Source organism: Alligator sinensis, unplaced genomic scaffold (genome assembly GCF_000455745.1).
Source record: "Alligator sinensis unplaced genomic scaffold, ASM45574v1 scaffold1301_1, whole genome shotgun sequence".
NCBI lineage: Eukaryota > Metazoa > Chordata > Crocodylia > Alligatoridae > Alligator > Alligator sinensis.
This window is the reverse complement of record NW_005842575.1, coordinates 763050-781769: the sequence shown is the minus strand read 5'-3', so window position 1 is coordinate 781769 and position 18720 is coordinate 763050. Positions and strand designations below refer to the sequence as shown.

The following is an 18720-nucleotide window of genomic DNA, read 5'->3' as shown; positions in this document are numbered from 1 at the left end:
GCAGGCCAATGGCAACTGGCCTATGAGTTAGGTTTCCGTTATCTAGAAGAGCTAGACGACGGATCCTCAACAATTTCACCTAGTTGAGTGTACAAAAGAGGGTAGTTTAGAGTGGTGAACACTTGTATTATAGTAAAGTTCCATGGAAACTTTGTAAATATGTTAAGATGCGTTAACCTATTTTTTTTTGAGAGTTTTTGTTTACAGATCCGGAATTCAGAATGCGTGGTGAAGAGAGGCCCTGAGAAGGATAACGTCATCAGAAGAAGTGAGGGCCTGACGTACAACTTCACCATGACGCCCACTGAAGCCCTGATCATGCAGTTTTGTTATGAATCTGATTATGTGTATTTGTGTTGGTTATTATGCAACTCAATCCCAGGAGAGCGAATAAGATGTTGGGGAATTTTATGTTTGTTTGTTTGTCTGTTCGTTTGACGACTCGTGATAAAGTTCTGGATCACTCAAATGACAGGCGTCCAGCATAATTCAGCTGTGCCTTCAGCAAGGGGGGATGTCACAACCAAAGGATGTGATTTTTGTTTTGTCTGTGCTTTGGCACCACTGAATTATTTTCCCGCCAATTTGTAGCTTTCTTTGCAGTGTGCATTTCTTCTTTGCAGCACAGAAATGCACTTTGCAAAGAGTTCCCGCCATTTGTATTATAATTCGAGCCCCATTATTGGCTTGCGTGAAATTATTCACACGTGGCGGCTAGCTATTGGCTTGCTAGCCGTATAAAAGGCTTGAGTGGTTTCCGCCCAAGTTGGAGGACTCCACGAACACCAAGAGGAGGAGACTTCACACTGTGTGAAGATCTCTAAGTGCTGCGGAGCCTATTGGACCCAGTGCATTTCAAGCAGGCAACAGGGGTCTGATCAGCCTCTAGCCTCTCCCTGTCGCCAATCGCAATCCTCAATGTATCCCTCTCCCTGCGCGCAAAAGGATCCACTTGCCTCGACAACTCCGTGGGAGTGATCCGAGTGTTGTCTGAGTCCTCAAATGAGGATTTAAGCGGAGCTGTGCCTGGGAAACTGTCCAGCCTACACCGCGACCATCTTTGGTGTAAGTAAACAATCTTGAATCAACCATTACGCGTCCGTGCCTAATTCCAGCGTGTCGCCTGTTCTCTCCGACCCAGCGTGCCCGGGTTGCTGGGCACAGCCCGCGCGGCGCGAAAAAGGGCCCAGATCACTCCCGGCCCGCACAGGTGGCAGGCTGAGGGCCATTAGTTTGCAGTTTATAATAAATGGAGATAACAGTAACTCCTATTTATGCTTTGGCAGCATCCAAGGCACCTGTTACAGGTTGAGTTAAACCTCCTTGGCCTATCCTTGGCAGGCATATCCTAGGGCCTTCATGTGAGAGAGTTAGCAGAGGCCGTTAGGCTTGTCACTGGGCAAAGCACAGGTGTGTGCAAGTCTCATCTATGTGGCATGGTTTTGCTGAGCAGTGTTTGTGTATATGTGTGAGACAGAGAGAGAGAGTCAAGGGGAGAGAGAGCGAGAAAGTGAGAAAGACAGCCTGGCCAAGGAGCTGCTAATGCAACCCTGGGACAAGCCTGCTGAGAGAGCTTTCAGAGGGAGCCTGAAAGAGGTCTGGTGCTGGGGCGAGGGCTCATTTGACTCCTCTCGTGTTCCAGGAAAACAGGACTTTGCACGTTCTTTGTATACGAACAGGATTGCACCACAGAAATAGCTGACTCCACATCCTAACAGGAACACGCTGCCAGGCCCTGCATCTTTGGTCAACTACTCAGGCTTAATCCAGATTGGTGTCCTATTATAATTAATCATCTATATTGCAGATGTACCCTAGAGACAGCAGGTGAAATCAGGGCCCTGATCACACAGATAAGAGACATTTCCTCTTTAAGATAATGTTAAAACAGTGGTTCTCAACCCTTTTCGTACTGGGACCCATTTGCAGAGATCGATAGCTTGTCTTGACCCACAGTGCCCTGCTCTGCCAGTCTCGGTGCTAGGCCACCTTCCCCCAGTGCCAGCAGGCATCTGCCCCTCTTCCCAACCGCCCCCCCCATCCCCTCCACATGCGCACACATGCATGCACACACTGCTCCCCTACCACCCCGACAGTCCCCAACCCCTGGCCCTCCAACCCCCTCTCCCCATATACTTACCTTCATTCGGCTGCTGGTGCTGCTCCCATGACCCTGCCTGGCTGCAAGCTGGCCATGCCCCAAGGAGCCCCTTGTGGGCTAGAACGCTGCCAGCCTGCAAGGAGACACCTGTGCTTTTGCTCATTTTTCACTTGCTTGCGACCCTTTGAAATATTCTTGCAATCCACTTTGGGGGTCGCAACCCACAGGTTGAGAAATGCTGGTTTAAAAGATGCAAATAGATGAAGGACTGGTACTGCAACATAAGGCTGTACATGACACAGCTTTGTTAGTCTCATAGGCTTCTAAACCATTTTCAAGGCTGATTACAAGAACCATAACAATGGAAGGGACCTCAAGGGTCATCTACTATAGGGGTGGCCAACTTGCGGCACATAGGTGGCTTGGGTATGTGGCAGATCAGGGAGGGGACAGGGAATGCAGTGACAGATAGCGCAGAAAGAAGAACAGCTTATCGGGGCTGGAAGCAGAAAGCAGAGCAGTAGACTGGGCAAGGGAAGAGGATTGGAGTGGCACTTCAGGAGGTTATGACACTAATTTGTAGCATGCCAGCCAAAAAGACTGGCCTCCATTGATCTAGTCCAAACCCCTGCACAAATCTAGGAATACTATTCCTAAACCAGTGGTGAGCATTGCAGCCTCCAGCCTATTGGCTTAACCTGGCCTCTGGAGCTCCCTATGTGTTTGGAAATTTGGTGGTGGGGGGGCAGTGGCAGCATTAATTGGTGTAGCTTCCAGAGACACAGCAATTAACACTGCCACTGCACCCCCGCCATCAAATGTCTGGACCTGCAGGGAGCACTGCAGGGTGGCTGCCATGGTCCTGCACATCAGATCATACCAGACATCTTTGTGGCCAGATCTGGCACATAGGGCTGGACTGGATCACTCCCACAGACTAACCCCACGCACTAACTCGATGCTAGATCTGGCCCACAGAATGACCCCACCCACAGGATCTGGCCTGAAGACTGGCCCTGTGCTACTCATCTGGCCTGCAGAAGCAGAAGAGGTTGAGCACTAGTGTCCTAAACCATTTCAAACAAACGATTGTGCAGACCTTTCTTGAAAACCTCCAAGGAAGATTCCACAAAAACCTTGGGTAGATATAAGATGAAGTGTGGCAGGGATAAGGTAGCTTGTGTGTGTGAAGGAGTGGGAAAAGGAGGGAAAACAGACAGTGTGTCACTTGCTGAGCCATTTTGTAAGCATCACGGCACAGGTGAGTCTGAGTCCTGCTCTATGCATAGCGGTTGCACCTATGATTAGAAAGGACAGGTAGGAAGGAAGATGTTCTCCATCCCCATGCTGAACTTGGACCATGGAGTAGCACTGAGAGGGGAGGGACTAGGGTTTCATGCCTTTGCTCTCTAAGCCAACACTCAGTTGCTGGAATACCTTGTGCCATGGCAGATGGCAGTGCCACAGGATGAAGACTTCAGCTGGGAAGCACATTACAGAGAGGGTCATGGATGAGTCCCATTTCTGCTCAGCCTGCAGTTTGCCAGTAGAGAAACCTTGATGAAGGAAAGAGCAGCTAGAATGGGTTGGGTGGCACGATTTCAGAAGGGGAGAACTGGATCAAATGGCACAGCAAGCACTGAATGAGAGTTGGAAGGGCAAGAAGGGCAAGAACAGTGGGTCCTAAGGCTTGTCCAATTTATGCTCTTTGCTGTGCCCACACTACCCCCTTCTGCACTCTCTCCTAGAGAACCTGTTCCTATTTATTCCAAATCCACACTGTTAAAATGAAGTTAAGAGTTCATGTCAATAGCCAAGGTAAACCAAATAGCCAGGATGCTGCAATTAGCTCAAATGCCAAGGAAATTCAGAGTTAAAATTGAATTTAAACAAATCCAAACATGATCCTGTGTGGAAATACACCCTCAGGGCATTGAAACAACCCCAACTCTGCCCTTTCTTTACACTATGAAGGGAGAAAAATTAAAACACATAACATGTCTTTGAAAGCCAATTTGTTCTCATCTAGACCCACAAACATCAAAATGCCTTTTATCACAACTGTGTGGATTTTCATAGAGTCACTGCAGGACAGAGCTAAGGGTTCTTTTGAAGAAAAAATCTTTCAAGAATAAGGAGCTACAAAGAAGTGAGTGTTAATCTTCTCTCTCTCACACATGCAAACACTTGTACCTACGCATAAGATTGTATTGGAACTATACTGAAGTTTGAAGAGTCTCTAAAAGGACAGAGTTAAGGCTATTTGGGTGCTTCAGACTAAGTTGATATAATGGAAACATCCTAATTTTGGCAAGCCCTCAAGCCTCATTTCATTAAGTTTAATAATAAGAACAATAACAATACCATCTATTTAATGCCCAATGTATCCAAAGCATTGTACATGGATAAACTGATTAATCATAACTACACCCCTGGATAAGCATTATTCACTGCTCAGATGAGAACAGCAAGGCTGCTGGGCGGTGAAGTAGTTTTTTAGGTCAAACAGTGAATCACTTTAACAGTGGACAGAAATAGATCGTTCAAGTCCAGTTCTCATGGCTTGCAGGTGGGTGAGGATGAGAGGACAGACTGAGCTGGACCCAATACAGACAGGGGTCCTGGAGCTGGGATCACAGGCAGGCCCCACTCCTGAATTGCTAATATTGCACCCCCATTCTCCTGCCACAGCCCCTTGCACGCCCTCTTTCCCCTTCCTGCTCACCTTCTCCCTTGAATGTCTTTCCCCCATCCCTCCCTCCTGCTGTTCCTCTAAACCCATTTTCCTCTCACCATTTACAGCTCAATTCTTTTGTTCAGCTCTCCCTTTCATACCATTTTTTTTGCCCTCTACCTCCAATGTCATCTCTACAGATCTCTTTCCCTCCCCCTTTTGTCCCATGCTTCTCCCCTCACTGTCTATACCCACATCCCCCAACTCTGAGGGTCTGAAGTGGCATCCCATAAGCAGGGGTTGCTCCACAAATCAAGGGTGCTGAAGTGTTGGCCCACCTCAGAGGTTATCTAAGACTTTAGTCCTTGTGGCCTAACTAGGAAGCATCCCTGTGGAAACCTGCAATTTAGGAAGGGCCAGAAGAATTGGATCAAAGGGGCACTTCAGGCACTGGATACCTGGAGGATGGCTGAGAACAATGGCTCCTATGGTTTGTCTAATTTATCCTCTCTGCTGCACCCACGTTGCTTGTATTCTCTTTTGCACTCCATGCTGGAGAATCTGTTACTAGTATTCCAGACACAGTGAAATTGAAGTCGAGTATTCACATCAGTAGCAAGGTACACTGAAAAGCAGACATGTAATGAATCCACTGTGTTCTATCCCTTCTGGATGTGAATTTACCTCTGAGATGTTTTTCCAGGCTGAGGCTATACTTGTGCCCCCTAGTAAAGCCTCAGTGCTGAAAGGTACAAATGCTAGCTACTCCAGACTAGTCCTAACCAGGCCCAAGCTACCTCAACAGCAGAGTCAGAAACAAGTCAAAACAAAGCTTTCAGTGACCACAGCCAAGGCCTTTTTGGGGGGATAGTTGTTGGCAGTCCCTTGATATGAGAATGGCAGTCTTCCAGTAAATAGGGGAGTCATTGGTGGGCTTGTCTACACATGCATTTACACTGGCCTAAATTTACTGTGTAAGTAGGAAAAGGTCAGTGTCTACACATGTAGATGACCCGGGACTTAATTTAGTCCTGGGTCAGAGCAGCCTGCCATGTACCCCTGCGGCCACCGGGGGGAGCTCCAGCATCTAGCCACATGGCTGTCAGCCCTTGGCACTAACTTTAGTCCCAAGTTGAAGCCAGGAGAGGCGGCCAGCCAGGAGCCCTGGGGCTGGGCTCAGGCCGGCCACCTAGTGGCTGGACAGACCCAGCAGGGAGCCCCCCTGGGTTACTGCACAGTAAAGCATCTACATGTGTGTTACTGCGCAGTAACCAATTGGGCATAAATCACCATATTTACTGCACGGTACGGGCATGCACCTGTAGACGCATGCCCATACTGCACAGTAATTTTGGTTACTGCGCAGTAAATCCGCATGTGTAGATGCCCAGTGAGTCCATATTTAGGTAACTAATCCCAGATCCACAAGTTTGAATGTAGATATGGCGCACAGTTCCAGGAAGGAGTAGATCCTGGTGATGTTGAGTCACAGATCTTTTCCTTTATTTCTCTTGTCTATCTACCTCCATAATGAGACAAGTTTGCATGAAATGATCAAAGCCTCATCATACATCACAGCATCATTGCAGACAACTCAATGTTTGAGTCTCCCAGGTACTAATGTTAATACTGAATTTATTCACACTGGCCTTCAAGGTGTGCTTGCATTTTTCTTCTGCTCACCTCTAGAGCGGTGACCATCAGTGAGCTGGCAGTGCAAGACCTGTTTTGGGAGCTGGTTGTCAGGCATCCTTATGACATGTCCTTTTCAATGAAGCCAGTGCCATATAAACATGTCTTTAATGTTGGTGGCATTTGCTTGAGCAAGAAGGCTGACATTCACTCTTCTGCCCTTCCGGTTGTATAAAGGATTTTCTGAAGACATTGATGATGGTAATCTCCTGGTAACATACTTCATTCTAGAGGACTGCTGCAAATTCTGTTTAGATTTCCAAACAAAAGCTATGCTGGAATTGAGTTAACATGGGCCCACAAACACTGAGATACTTAATCACGTTGGAGAAGCTGAACGAGTCTGGGGTATTCTGCATCGGGTTATAAGGGGCAAGAGGAAAAGCCTGACACTGGGTGTGAGATTTCTAAAAGGATCTATTTTAATTAGTTTAGAATGCCTAAAACGATTAACAGATGACCCTGTAAAGGCTGCCATTCTGAGAATATGCTGTTTTTTCAGTTAACCATCAACCTACGCCAGAGCCGCTAACCACACAAACACACATCCTTCTAATCATTTTAATCGTTTTCACCATTCAGACAGAGAGCCCCTCACCATGCAGCTAATATGACCTGACCACATGCTCTTGACTGAACCACCTAAACAGAGCACCAGTGTTGGGTTCTTAAACCCTTTGGAGCAGAGGTGTCAAACATATGGCTTATGGACAAGATCTGGCCCTTAGAACTCTGTTATCTGGCCTGCAGGGCTCCCAGAGTGGCTGTACATTCAAGAATAGAGCATGCAGGAACAGGGCCCACCACCAAAATCTAGGGCACAGAGTCCCCGTTATGGACACGTCAGTGGCCAGGGGTGAGCAATGGCTACATTAATCCCTACAACAGATTCCACTTACCCCACTGCATCTAGGGCTCCTCCACAGCTCCTAGAGGCTTCTTCAGCATACTGTAATTAATTACAAGGCTGCTTCAATGCACTGTAATTACAGTGCATCTGAGCAGATTAATCGAGTCTGCTGGAACGTGGTAAATACTATGCTCCATACGACTCCAGTGTCACGTTGTATCAGCGTCCCTGTGCTGAACATGGCAGCAGGATGCTTTAAACTAAAGCTTTTTCGGTGAGATTTAGTTCAAAGCACCCTGCTACCGTTTTTCAGCGTGGGGACACTAATACATGTGATGCTCCAGGCATTTTTAATTAGCGTGGCTCTTGGAGCTGTGCTAATTAAAGCACCTTCCCCTCCCTGCCGCCTCCCAGAGCATGACTATAAATGCCCCTAGAGCCAGGCCTGGGGCTAGGGCAAGTTTGACACCACTGCTCTAGGAATAAGCTGTAGAACTTCTTGAGGAGTGGTTAGCTCCCAGAGGCCTGGGACCTATTCCAGGCACAGGCAGCATCAGCCCTCATAAAGGTGGGTCCCTGAGCAATGTTTGCCTGGCCCTTCCAGCTGTGAGGTTCAGCAAAGTTATGCTGCATTCAGCAGGCAATGGGCTGGTGCAGGACACTCAAAAAAAGTTGCAAGGAATGATTACCTTGGGTCAGCTCACAGCTGTTGTCCAAGCTGATGCTTTTTCCTATAGTAGCTGCCATTTTGCACTCTACATTCTGAGCCTTCATTTAAAATTGAATAAACCAAACTCTAGCTTTTAAGTTAGTAAAGGAAACCTTTCATATCCACATGAAGGTGCTGATGGTATCCTCAGCTGCAGGTGGCCTAACAAAATAGGTATGAGGGGCAAAAGCAATTCTTATTTCAATGGGCTGTTCATGCTAAAGTCTAATAATGGGCATGTAAGTGGCGCTCTCAGCATGGAAGGAAGGAGGATAAGCATAGTAAGGCAATCTATGTCTAGCATCTGGTTTGCCACACCCCAAGAAGCCAGAGAAATATCCACAGGGTGAAGGAAAGAGTTAACCAGGAAGCAGACAGGCTCAACTGTCTTGTCCTATTATACAGGTTTGTGCTCCTTGCTGCTCAGCCTAATTCATCTTCACATTAGGGAAGAACTGCTCCTGTTTTAAATGTTGGGAAAAAGGAAATAGGATTTACTCAAGGCCACAGAGCAAGTCAGAGATGGAGGCAGGAGAAGTGGCTTTAATTCCTGACTCCTAGCCTAATGCTGTAATCACTCAGGCATATTCCCTCACTGAGCTGGCCCTGCAAACCGATTATGCACAGGGAGTAAGCGCATAGGTTTGCTGTTCTAAATTAGATCATCAGTTCATCAACTAGAAAGGAGCAACGACCCCAGGGAACTCAAGTTAGACAGATGAGTTCTCTTTGCTGAGGGGAAAGGCTGCAACAGCTACTGCATCAGGTAAAGTCAAAGCTCCTGCTAAAGTGACTCTCTTCTTATCACTCACAAGAGTTACAGTGAGGAGCTAAACTTTTACATGCTGGCATGTGCAGTAGAAGAGGATAAGACACCAACTATTCAGGGACTTCACTGCTTTGCTTAAGAGAGCACTGTGTCATGCTTGTCAGAAAAGTCTATAAAATAGGATTCCTGGGGTCAGTTCCTGACCCTTTGGAAGGACTTGGGAAAAGGACTCTTATTTTTGAAGGTGTCCATGATAACTCTTCTACACTTGTCTCATGCCGGGCACCCAAAATTCAAAATTTTAAGCAGGTCTGAAAGTCTTGGTACCTTTGTAATCTCCACTGCCAAATAAGGATGTTGATTTGCATTGTACCTCACACAGATTCTTGGAAACTTAGTTTACCCATATTTGTCAAGTGCTCTGAGAGCCTGTATGAAAGGGAAAGGGGAGGGAGGGAAATAAAGTATTTATGTTAATACTTTAATACATGAGGCTCAGTATTCCTGTCTGTCATGCTTGTACCTTGTTAGTGGCAACAGGCAGTTTATTTCCAGGCAACTGCCAAAGAAAAGCTGCAGGCTGATACAACACAGAGAATGCAGAACTCTACTTACTGTCAATTTTACTCCTGTATTTTATTTTCTCCTCCTCCCATTTATTATTAATCTGCATTTACATTTAACTCTGGCTTTCATCCTCTGGTAGAGGCCAAGCCAGTGCCATGTTACTGTGAGGAAAGAGGGAAAGAAAAGCAGGATCAGTATTGGGCTTTGAGATGCCTAATAGCCTCATCAAGCACTCTTCCATATCCCCAAGAATGATCCAGAAGCCACTGCATTTGAGAGTGCAGAAACTGTCAGAACCAACCAAGCAAGCAGTCTATTCATCTAGTGCAACGGGCCTTCGACTCAAAAATGCCAGTTCTTAGCTTGCACTCATGTTCTGACTACAAAAAAAAATAGAGCAATTCTTCTGCTGCAAAGCTCAGAAAAACAGCAGCACCTCAGAGCTGCTTTTGACAATATGGATTCCTACTTGAAATCTCTGGGTTTACCTTGTGAATCATGTGTAGGTGTTTGTACACGTAAGACTGCTAATACTGTGTGGCACTCTTAAAAGGATCTTGTGGCACCCTGGTTAAGAATCACTGGCCTCTGATATCTTACCTCTCACAATGCTAGAGTAGCTTCTTTATGGGAATGCACTTTCCAATCTGCAGCACTTATATAGCCTCCAAACCCAAAGCACATAGGTGTTATTTCCCTTCTATATTTCTATCCACAAGTATTCTTATCTTTATTTTTGTCTTATCCTCTTCAGAGCCGCCTTGTGCTCCTGGTCTCAATAATAATCTTATTGTATTGAGTTTCGCGTGTCCTGCACATAAAACTGCTTCTTTCAAAAATGTGATTTTTTTTTTCCTTTTAAAAGTTAATACAAATATAAAGAGATATTTAAATATGAAATAAGATAAATAGGAGCACAACATTCGCTGTCTCTCTCCTCTCCAAGGTAAACAATTCCAATCTAAACATCAATATAAACACCAGTCTCTTCCTAGAGAGATTTTTTTCAGGCGTTAAATCATCTTCATCACCTGTCTATTTTTGTTACACCCTTTTTGAGCAGAAATGAACACAATGTTCCAGAAGAAGCTGCACCCATTCATTTATATAATAGCATTCTAATATTTCCTTTCTATTCCATTCCTTACACATTTAGATTCATTCTGCTTTCCTTGTTTTTCCTTTACTTAAGTGCAAATGAAAAGCCCACTCAGTCTCATCTTTCAGCTAGAGGTAAAATGAATGTAATTCATTGTAGAGAGTTCATAAATCTTCCAAAACGGAGGAAAAAAATTACACATACATGCTGTGCATGATAATGCTTTCCACAGCTGTGTGGAAGACACTAAATATATTGCACAAATCCTAAAAGATCCCATATTTCCAGAAGGCCTGTGAGCCTAGGAGAGTCTAGACCCAAAGTCAGGTTTGGGAAATTTTCCCCCATGCCTTCATCAGCATCAGTAGTTGAGCTGGCCAAAGCACTGCTTACTCTTTATTCTGCCTGGCATGAGCATCACTGCCTTGAAGCATCCAACAGGATAGGAATGTTGTTGCAAATGGAGAGAATGACTCTCCTGCTCAATCTCTGGATGGTGAGCAGTGTTCAGTCATAATGAAGGTTCTTCAACGCACCTCCTCCAAATCTTTTTCTATCTGAAAAGCCAGGAATCTGGAGATAGGGAAGATAAAAGATTTTATGTCAGAAGCAGGGGGAATGTCTTCCAGCCCCTGAGAACATGCATATTACCTATAATATTACATATTATTGGGCAGCATCACTGCCTTCTCCTCCTGCTTTTCCAGGCTAGGGCTTGAGGGAATGCTCTGGCATACTGTTAGTGGGCACTGCCTAATGAACAAGATTCAATACAGAGGTCCTGATCATGGGTGTTAAAGATTATGTGAGGCATTCTGAAAGAGTTGCACCACAACATGAGCCCAGTTATTCCAGACAAATTCCAATTTGGTTAGTTACACAGTCCCTTACTGAGGTCCCTGCAAGTTCAACTGTACATAGAAATCTTCACCACCTCCTTTCCTACTGTGCTGTATTAGGAGAGAGGTTGAGGTTTGTCCCAGCCACCAAGAGACAGCACTTCAGCAGTCATTGGCATGACAGCCTTTATCAGTTTGTGAAGCTATCAGGATGAAACAGACTGCAATGATGTAAAATGTTTGTACTCTTTTTCTGCTGCATATATGCACCGTGCTGACACTGACCATCCATTCTCACCAAGGAGATCTATTCTAAACCACCACCAGATTCTCTGCTTCAAGAGATTTCTAACAGATTTACACTTCAGAGCATCTCATGGCAGCATCTCATGTAGCTGTCCATAAGACCATGGCTCAGGAGTCATCCTACTTGTCTACACAGAGGCACAGGGGAGGTTTCAGGGCAGCAGCCTCTCTCCATGTCCTTTCATAGCCATCTTCCCCCTTCATTCAATCTGTTATATAGCAGCAGTATCACAATGTAAAGAGGAAAGACATCTCAGAATTGGCCAAAAGCAGCATATGTGAATACATGTGGGTGGGGCAAATGCTAATTTAGAACACATAAGAGAGACTGATGGGAGTATGCCCTGTTGTGGTAAATAAAGAAAAGTAACACATTTTAGCAAAAATGTCAGTTTAGTCAGGGCTTTTTGACTCAACATTCTTGACAAACCTCAACTGATGCAAAAGTGAACTCATAGGGCACATCCTGATAAGTGTGCATGTGCAGGGGCATGCATTTGCTGCAGCGCGCACCCCTGCATGTGGAGTTTGGTGCGGGGCAAAATGCCCCGCTTTGGGGAAACGGCTATTTCCATGCTCTTCCTGGCTCTCGGTGTGTCGGAGGAGCCAGGGAACAACTAGAGGAGGGAAGATGCTCTGGCCAGCAGCCAAAACATCTGCCTGGAGGACCTAGCCTTTGTGTCTGTTGGTGCACAGTGTCACTTTTTTTTTTGTGGCATTTTTTTTTGGCACCAGGATCCCAGCTTTAAGGTGTTGCAAACCACATGTCCATGCTCATCTGGATGTGCCCACAGGGTGCATGTATGTCGCCTCCCTGCTGACAGAATAAGCCGTGCCCAGTCCCACTGCAGCGCATTAGGGACAGCCAATTAGTGCAGACTGCTCAGGAGTTGACTGAAGTGGGCCCGAGCACCTCTCATCATTCCCCCAGCATTGCTGTCAGGCTCTCCTATGACAGAGCTCGAGTACAGCTCCAGGGGGGACACTCAGGGCTGCTGCAAGCTGTCTATTCAGCCTAGCTACCAGTCTCTGGTGTGCCTGAGCAGGAGCAAGTGGGTAGGGCTTATTTATTGGCAGCAGATCCAGGATCAGAATGGAGGCCTTACAGATGTGCCCATAGATATATTTCATGCCCGCAGATATACTGCACAAATTCAGTCAGCTCTGAAAAGAAACAAGGCAACTTTACACAAGTTACAAATAATGTAGCTAACTGAAACTGCCTGGGGGTGGGGAGCAGGTTAAGTGGAACAGTTCCAATGTCATAGCACACCAGAGTTAGCTACCGTACTGTTGTAAAAATCTGCTCAGCAATCCTTAAAAACCACAAATGAGCAGAACCTTAGTTTTATGCCTTATTCCTTTATTCGAAAAATGATATGTCTAGCAGCACAGCACTCCCTGGCACCACTCTTGGGTACTAGTCCAATGTTGGCTCTGAGGGGAGAGGCAACACATTCACTAGCAATTTCACACAGCAATTTCAACACATTCACTAGCACTGTTTCCTACAGTATCCTCTATTTTTTGGGAGCCTCCCACCAAGCACTTGATGATCTGATCATATGCTGCGATCTGACTGATATACTGGTATTACCATTTAAGGACTGTTCTTCCATCCATGCTTTGAGATATACAAATGTAAGTTTCCCAGCTCACAGATGGGCAGAACAGAGCCTGCTGCAAATACCACACCTGTTTATGTGGAACAGGTCACTTCAGGCAGTAACAAAGGTGGTTGTACTGAAGCCCTGGTGTCTCTCTGTTGCGTTTTGTCTTTACAGTATGCATGGTGACTTGCTTTTAATTTTGTATTAGACATCTGGGCTGTTACTGAGAGCGCAGATCAAAATAGTCAGCAGTGTGCCCTAATCTTTAGCTCACAGTCATAAAGATAACCTTTGGTTACCCCCTAAAACCATTCATATGAATAAACAGATCTTACATCACAGTGTCATACCCAACCAGTCAAACAACTTGAAGGCAGTTGCTTTAAATTATTATCTTCTTGGAATGGACATTTTCTCTTATTAGCGTACAGACAAAAATGCCTTTGTAGAATTGAAACAGGAGAAAGCAGATTTTTTTTTTAAACAACCAACCAAAAATAGAATTAACTTAGGCAAAAAAACCCACAAGGGAAACTATAGCATACACTGATTTTCCTTACACTTTCTCACCCTCCCTATGAAGCTTTCAGCACAGGTATAGTTAGTAGACCTACATTTTTTTATTGTTTGTATCAATGTGAGCACACCACACAAACATAAATCTCACTAAATTCTTGTAACCTGTGAAGCAGGTTGGTATTATTTCCCTCCCACCCCTGTTTTCATTAGGGACATCCTGCAAAGAACAGAGGGGTGAAGTGACTTACCCAGTCCCCAATTCTACCTAGTTCTTTACAAATTTGAAAAGACTAATTTATGAACCATGTGCCATCCTGTGCCATTGCTCTGGTAGCTCCATTGCTTTCTGTAGCATTGTTTTCTTCTCCACATTATCTGATCCCCAATCCTGACACATCAATTTGAAATGGTATTAGTATTTACTATTTCACCTGCTGACTTTTTTTTTTTTTTTTTTTTTTTTTTTTTTTTTTTTAGAGTCAACACATCCCACACTGTACATGCAGCTTGTACTAACTGACACTGCTTTTCCCCTGCATCCTTCCAGTATAATTATTAATTCCACTACTATTCATTGATGCTGAATCTGTGTTCAGTTTGAGGGCCCAAGATCTGTACTCTAAAGGACAGAGCTTTGTCTACCAACAAAACCAGAGTTTGCATCATACAAGAAAAACATGGGAAAAAAAAGAAGCACAGACCTGATTACCATCTCGTAAAAAGTACCTCTTCTCTATGACCTGGGGAAAGCAATCAGAGAATGGTCTTAGTAGTCATTGTACGTACCTAACCTTATAAACACAGTCAACACTTGTGCAATAGAGCTGCAGTCATAGTCATCTAGAAGATGATGAAAATTCCTGGTTTTAGCTGCCTGGGACGGAGGGTGATATGAAAGCAGAGTCCAGCCCGAGGGGTAGCTCAGAATTATATAGCAACCCATCCCATAAGAGAAAATCCTAGCCAAATGGTGGTGTTTACAATGCATGGACTATAGGGGAAAGGCAATTCCTTGGCTCCCAACACCCTTCCCAGGAGAATGAATGGTTGGTGCATGTAACACAGGACCAGTGCTGTGCAGTAGTACCTGCGCAAACTGTGCATATGCCACCTCTGGAACTGGAAGCAGTATAGCCACATGAGCACACTCTTGCACCTGGGCTAATCACAGGGTTTGAACATACAGGATTCCAAACCAGCTCTCAGGAAGTGGAAGGTGAGCGAACTAGCTTGACCACTTCCTTAGCTTTTAGAATACACATGGGCTTCCTAGCGTAAAATAGTGCAGAACAACTTAATTGAATCTACATCACCTTATCAAAAAACCTGCTGAGCTTGACAGCATTGGATGAACCTGCAGCCAGATAGCGGGGGTTGGTGCAGTCCTGGAACACACAAGAAGCAACTCAAAGTTGGGAAATGTGTTACACAATTTTCACTAAGGAGCAGGGAAACTGCTGGGAATCACCTGGTACATGGCACAACTCTTCAGCTATCAGCCTCTGAAGAGGAAGCAAACTGAGTCATGTCTCCCCACACAGAAAGATCAGCTGGAAATTTTTTGGAGGGTTCAGAATAGGGTGGCCATCACAGAAGACATTCCTGTTTTCTACTACTCTGTCCTCTGCCGATATGAAACTCGATGCCTTTATGTCCTATGTTTCTCTCTTCAAGAAAAAAATAGAGGACATAAAGGCATTCGGTCTCATAACAACAGAGGACAGAGGAAAACTGGACTATCCTCTATGATGGCCACCCTAGCCCAGAAGCATCCCTTTTGCAAACATGAGCTAGGATTTTTTTTATTTACCCCTTAGGACCGCTGACTTTTTCCTGTTAAAAATGGTTCCCTTAGTACCCAGATAAGCTAAAGGTGCTGGCTTGACAGCTCCTAAGATTGATACCTTCTGTGCCCACAGAGTACAGCAGAGGAAGCTTCTTTTAGCCAGGTCCTGCATTTGTCTCTCAACCTGGATTTGGAGGCATATCTCTAGGCATAAGAGAAAGTCCAGCCTCTACACCTGTAAAAAGTCTAACTTTGTATCTATGTCTCCAGCTACCTATACAGCAAAGTGTTGATTCCACCCAAGAAATGGTACATCTGGGAACAGATGTTGTCTTTGTTGGATTCAAAAGAGTTTCTGGAAGAAACAAGAACAGGATCAAGAAATCCTAACTCTAACTCCCTGCTTTAAAACTGAGAGCACTCTGACTCCCCACCTCCAGCATCTTCGTTTATCTGAACCATGGTTAACATTTCACCACTGGGTAAGCATGCAGTGCTGACAATGGTGCAAACAACCAGGAGACTCAGAGGGCAGGCTGCAGCAGTCCAGTTCCTGTAACTAGATCCTTATCCACTATAAAACCACCACCTTTTACACAAAGTGAAAACAACTGTTGACAGAAATACTAACCAAATTAATCTCTTCTGCATTGAAATCCTCAGCCAGGAAAGCTGTTCTGGTCAAAACTTCATTGCGCTTAGCCTCTGGGATCTGATCCAGTTTGGTTCCTATTACCAGTAGGGGAATCTGGTTATCAGCAAACTGTTCACGGTCATAGTCCCTGTGCAATGAAAACAGAATAAATATAGCCCTAGGCAAGAGAAACAGCTCCACAAGTTGACAAAGGGAAACAGTGTTCTATTCCTTCTACTCCAGGTGGGTAAAGGGATACTTGGATACCCAGTATGCTGAAAGCCAGGAGATACATTTGTCTGGGCCATGGGGGAGGGTTTCTGTAGATGAATCATGGTAGAGAAGGATACTGAGAGGGAAAAGAGAAAAGGAATTTGCAGTTAGTACCCCAAACATGCATGAGGATTCTTATGTGAAAGCATCCACTGGAAGGTGTGAGATAACACAACATTAAATGGGAAAAAACAGAAATGGAAGGACAACTAACAGGCTGGTTTACTGCACATACACCAAAGGTATGATGTCATCTTATAAAACGGGTCAGGGGAGCTGCAATTAAAGGTTAGTTTTAAGCATTCTTGGTTAAATTCTGCTGTGATATCTATGAAGTCTCAAGCCTCTCTCACAGTATTCAAATGCAGCCTTGTTTTCAAGGCTGTACCTGAATATTATAAATTCATACAAAGACACTCCATGAAGAGATAGGAAATTAATATCTCCCCTGAAATGTTAGCCTCTCCTATGAAATAGCAAGGAGGTTGCAATTAGATCAGCTGGGCATTAAATGACCCATACTACCACATGCAGGAAAAGACAACTGTTGTGACTATTGTGACTTTTGACAAGTTTCAAGTCAAATTTAAACAGCAACAGAAATAGCCTACACAAATGAAATTAATGAAATATATATTTTAAGAGAGAAAGACTAGCTCAGATGCAAGAGATCAATGATTCATTGTTAACTCAGAAACCCTAACTCAGACTATTCCCCCTTCTTTCTTCAACAAAAGTTAATTTCATTTTCAGGTATGTCAAGCTTCAAAAGAGTTATTCTTCTGCCCACAAAATCAAAGACTAAGACAAAAAAAAAACCCTCCACTGCTAACGTTCTTTTATTTAAATAGAAGAGAAGTGTCAATATAAAAAACAGCTGCAGGGAATCTGGATTTGGAAGAAATTCAAGATGGCAGCTCAATACCATATGGGCTGTAGAACCCCAGTCCCCAAGTTTTTAAAAACAAACAGAAGCATGTGTCTGTAGACACACATTTGTGTCTTTCTTCCCACCAAACACTACCTCATTTCACTGCCATCCTTGCTTGCATGATTTCTCAAAGGTCTGAAAATCTTTTCAATTACAATTGTAAAAACAGAATAGGAGAAGATAGGAACAAATCCTCCATAAGATACAAAGCTAATTAGAAACAGGTATTCTAACAGATTTTTGCAAGGTCCTTGAGAAAAATCCTTCAGAGAAATCTGGCAGATTTAGTGACTTTTACTGCTTCTCAAAGTAAAAGGCCAGTCTGGACATGGAAACAATCAAACACTCAAGGTATTTTTTGTTGTTTTTAATGGTCCTGCATGCCACAAGCAGCCACCAAGACTTTAGGGCAGGGGTCAGCAGCCTTTTGGTGGCATGGATTGGAGCTTGTGATCTACATATGGCTGTAGGCTAGAAGTCTCTACTGTGGTCCCTGCCACCTCCCCCCACACCTCCATTGTGTCTGGAACACACAGATCTCCACCATGGATGCTTTGTGACGGAATGGACCCATGCAGGACAGATTCAAACCATGGGCCATAGGTTCACCAGCCTCTACTTTAGTGTAGCAGGGAATTAAATAATTTTCATGTGGCCTCAGAAACATGGCAGGAAAAGCATGCAGACATATTCTTCTAAACCCAGGCCACTGTCAGACAACTGAAGAGCCCAGCAACAGCCAGGCCTGCTCTACAGATGCAACAGAAACAGCGCTTCTCTTCTGAAGTCCCCTGGCTTTTCTCATTTCGCCCTAGAGCCCTGCCCGAGAATTCTGCACTCAGTCAAATGTCTTGGAGAGTTCAAGTGTCCTTAGTGATGACCAGAGATGAACAAGGACATGATAGACCCAGATGATATTTAGGGCTGTGCGTGTGTTTGTACACTCACCCATTTGTTACGAGAACTCCTGTTGGAACCACATCCCTGTTGAGGGCTTCCAGTGACCAGCGATACAAGTTTTGAGAGGACTTTTTGTTGGTTAAGTCATGCACCAAAATGATGCCTAAATGGAGAGTTAAAAAAAGACAGGATATAACTTGACATGTTCCCTAACCTTTGTATTTGATCCAGAATCTCTGGAATTAAGAGATAGTTTGGTCTGAAACATTAGGAAAAGGAACCTGTTAGGTACTTCTTTAAGTAGTCTGTCATTGTGGAAATATGATAGCATTTCTAAACATGACCTGAAGCAGGAACGTGGTAGGATCTAGTTTTCTGCCCTCCTCTGTCTCACAATTAAAAACAACCTCCATATATTCCTTTTTTTAACATACTTTAAAAAATGATCTTAAAATCATCAG

At 44.6% G+C, this 18720-nt stretch overlaps 1 protein-coding gene across 8 annotated transcripts in view; it reads right to left on the bottom strand.

Annotated features, from left to right (window-relative positions):
* Window positions 1-2124: 2124 nt before the first annotated feature.
* RABL3 (RAB, member of RAS oncogene family like 3) overlaps window positions 2125-18720 on the bottom strand; it is a 26450-nt gene continuing 9854 nt past the window's right edge. Inside the window, exons 4-10 of one of the 8 annotated variants that reach the window (XR_003096031.1) lie at window positions 18308-18422; window positions 16153-16303; window positions 15049-15120; window positions 14437-14475; window positions 9123-11034; window positions 7367-7416; window positions 6234-6714 (exon numbers count right to left, since the gene is read on the bottom strand). Coding sequence is in view for 1 of the 8 variants with exons in the window: in XM_006032490.3 (XP_006032552.1) it covers window positions 10969-11034; window positions 14437-14475; window positions 15049-15120; window positions 16153-16303; window positions 18308-18422 (443 nt within the window). In the remaining 7 variants the exon portion in view is untranslated. Of the gene's footprint in view, window positions 11035-14436; window positions 14476-15048; window positions 15121-16152; window positions 16304-18307; window positions 18423-18720 lie in introns of all 8 variants that reach the window. The other 7 variants (XR_003096030.1, XR_003096032.1, XR_003096028.1 and 4 more) reach the window with 7 other exon arrangements.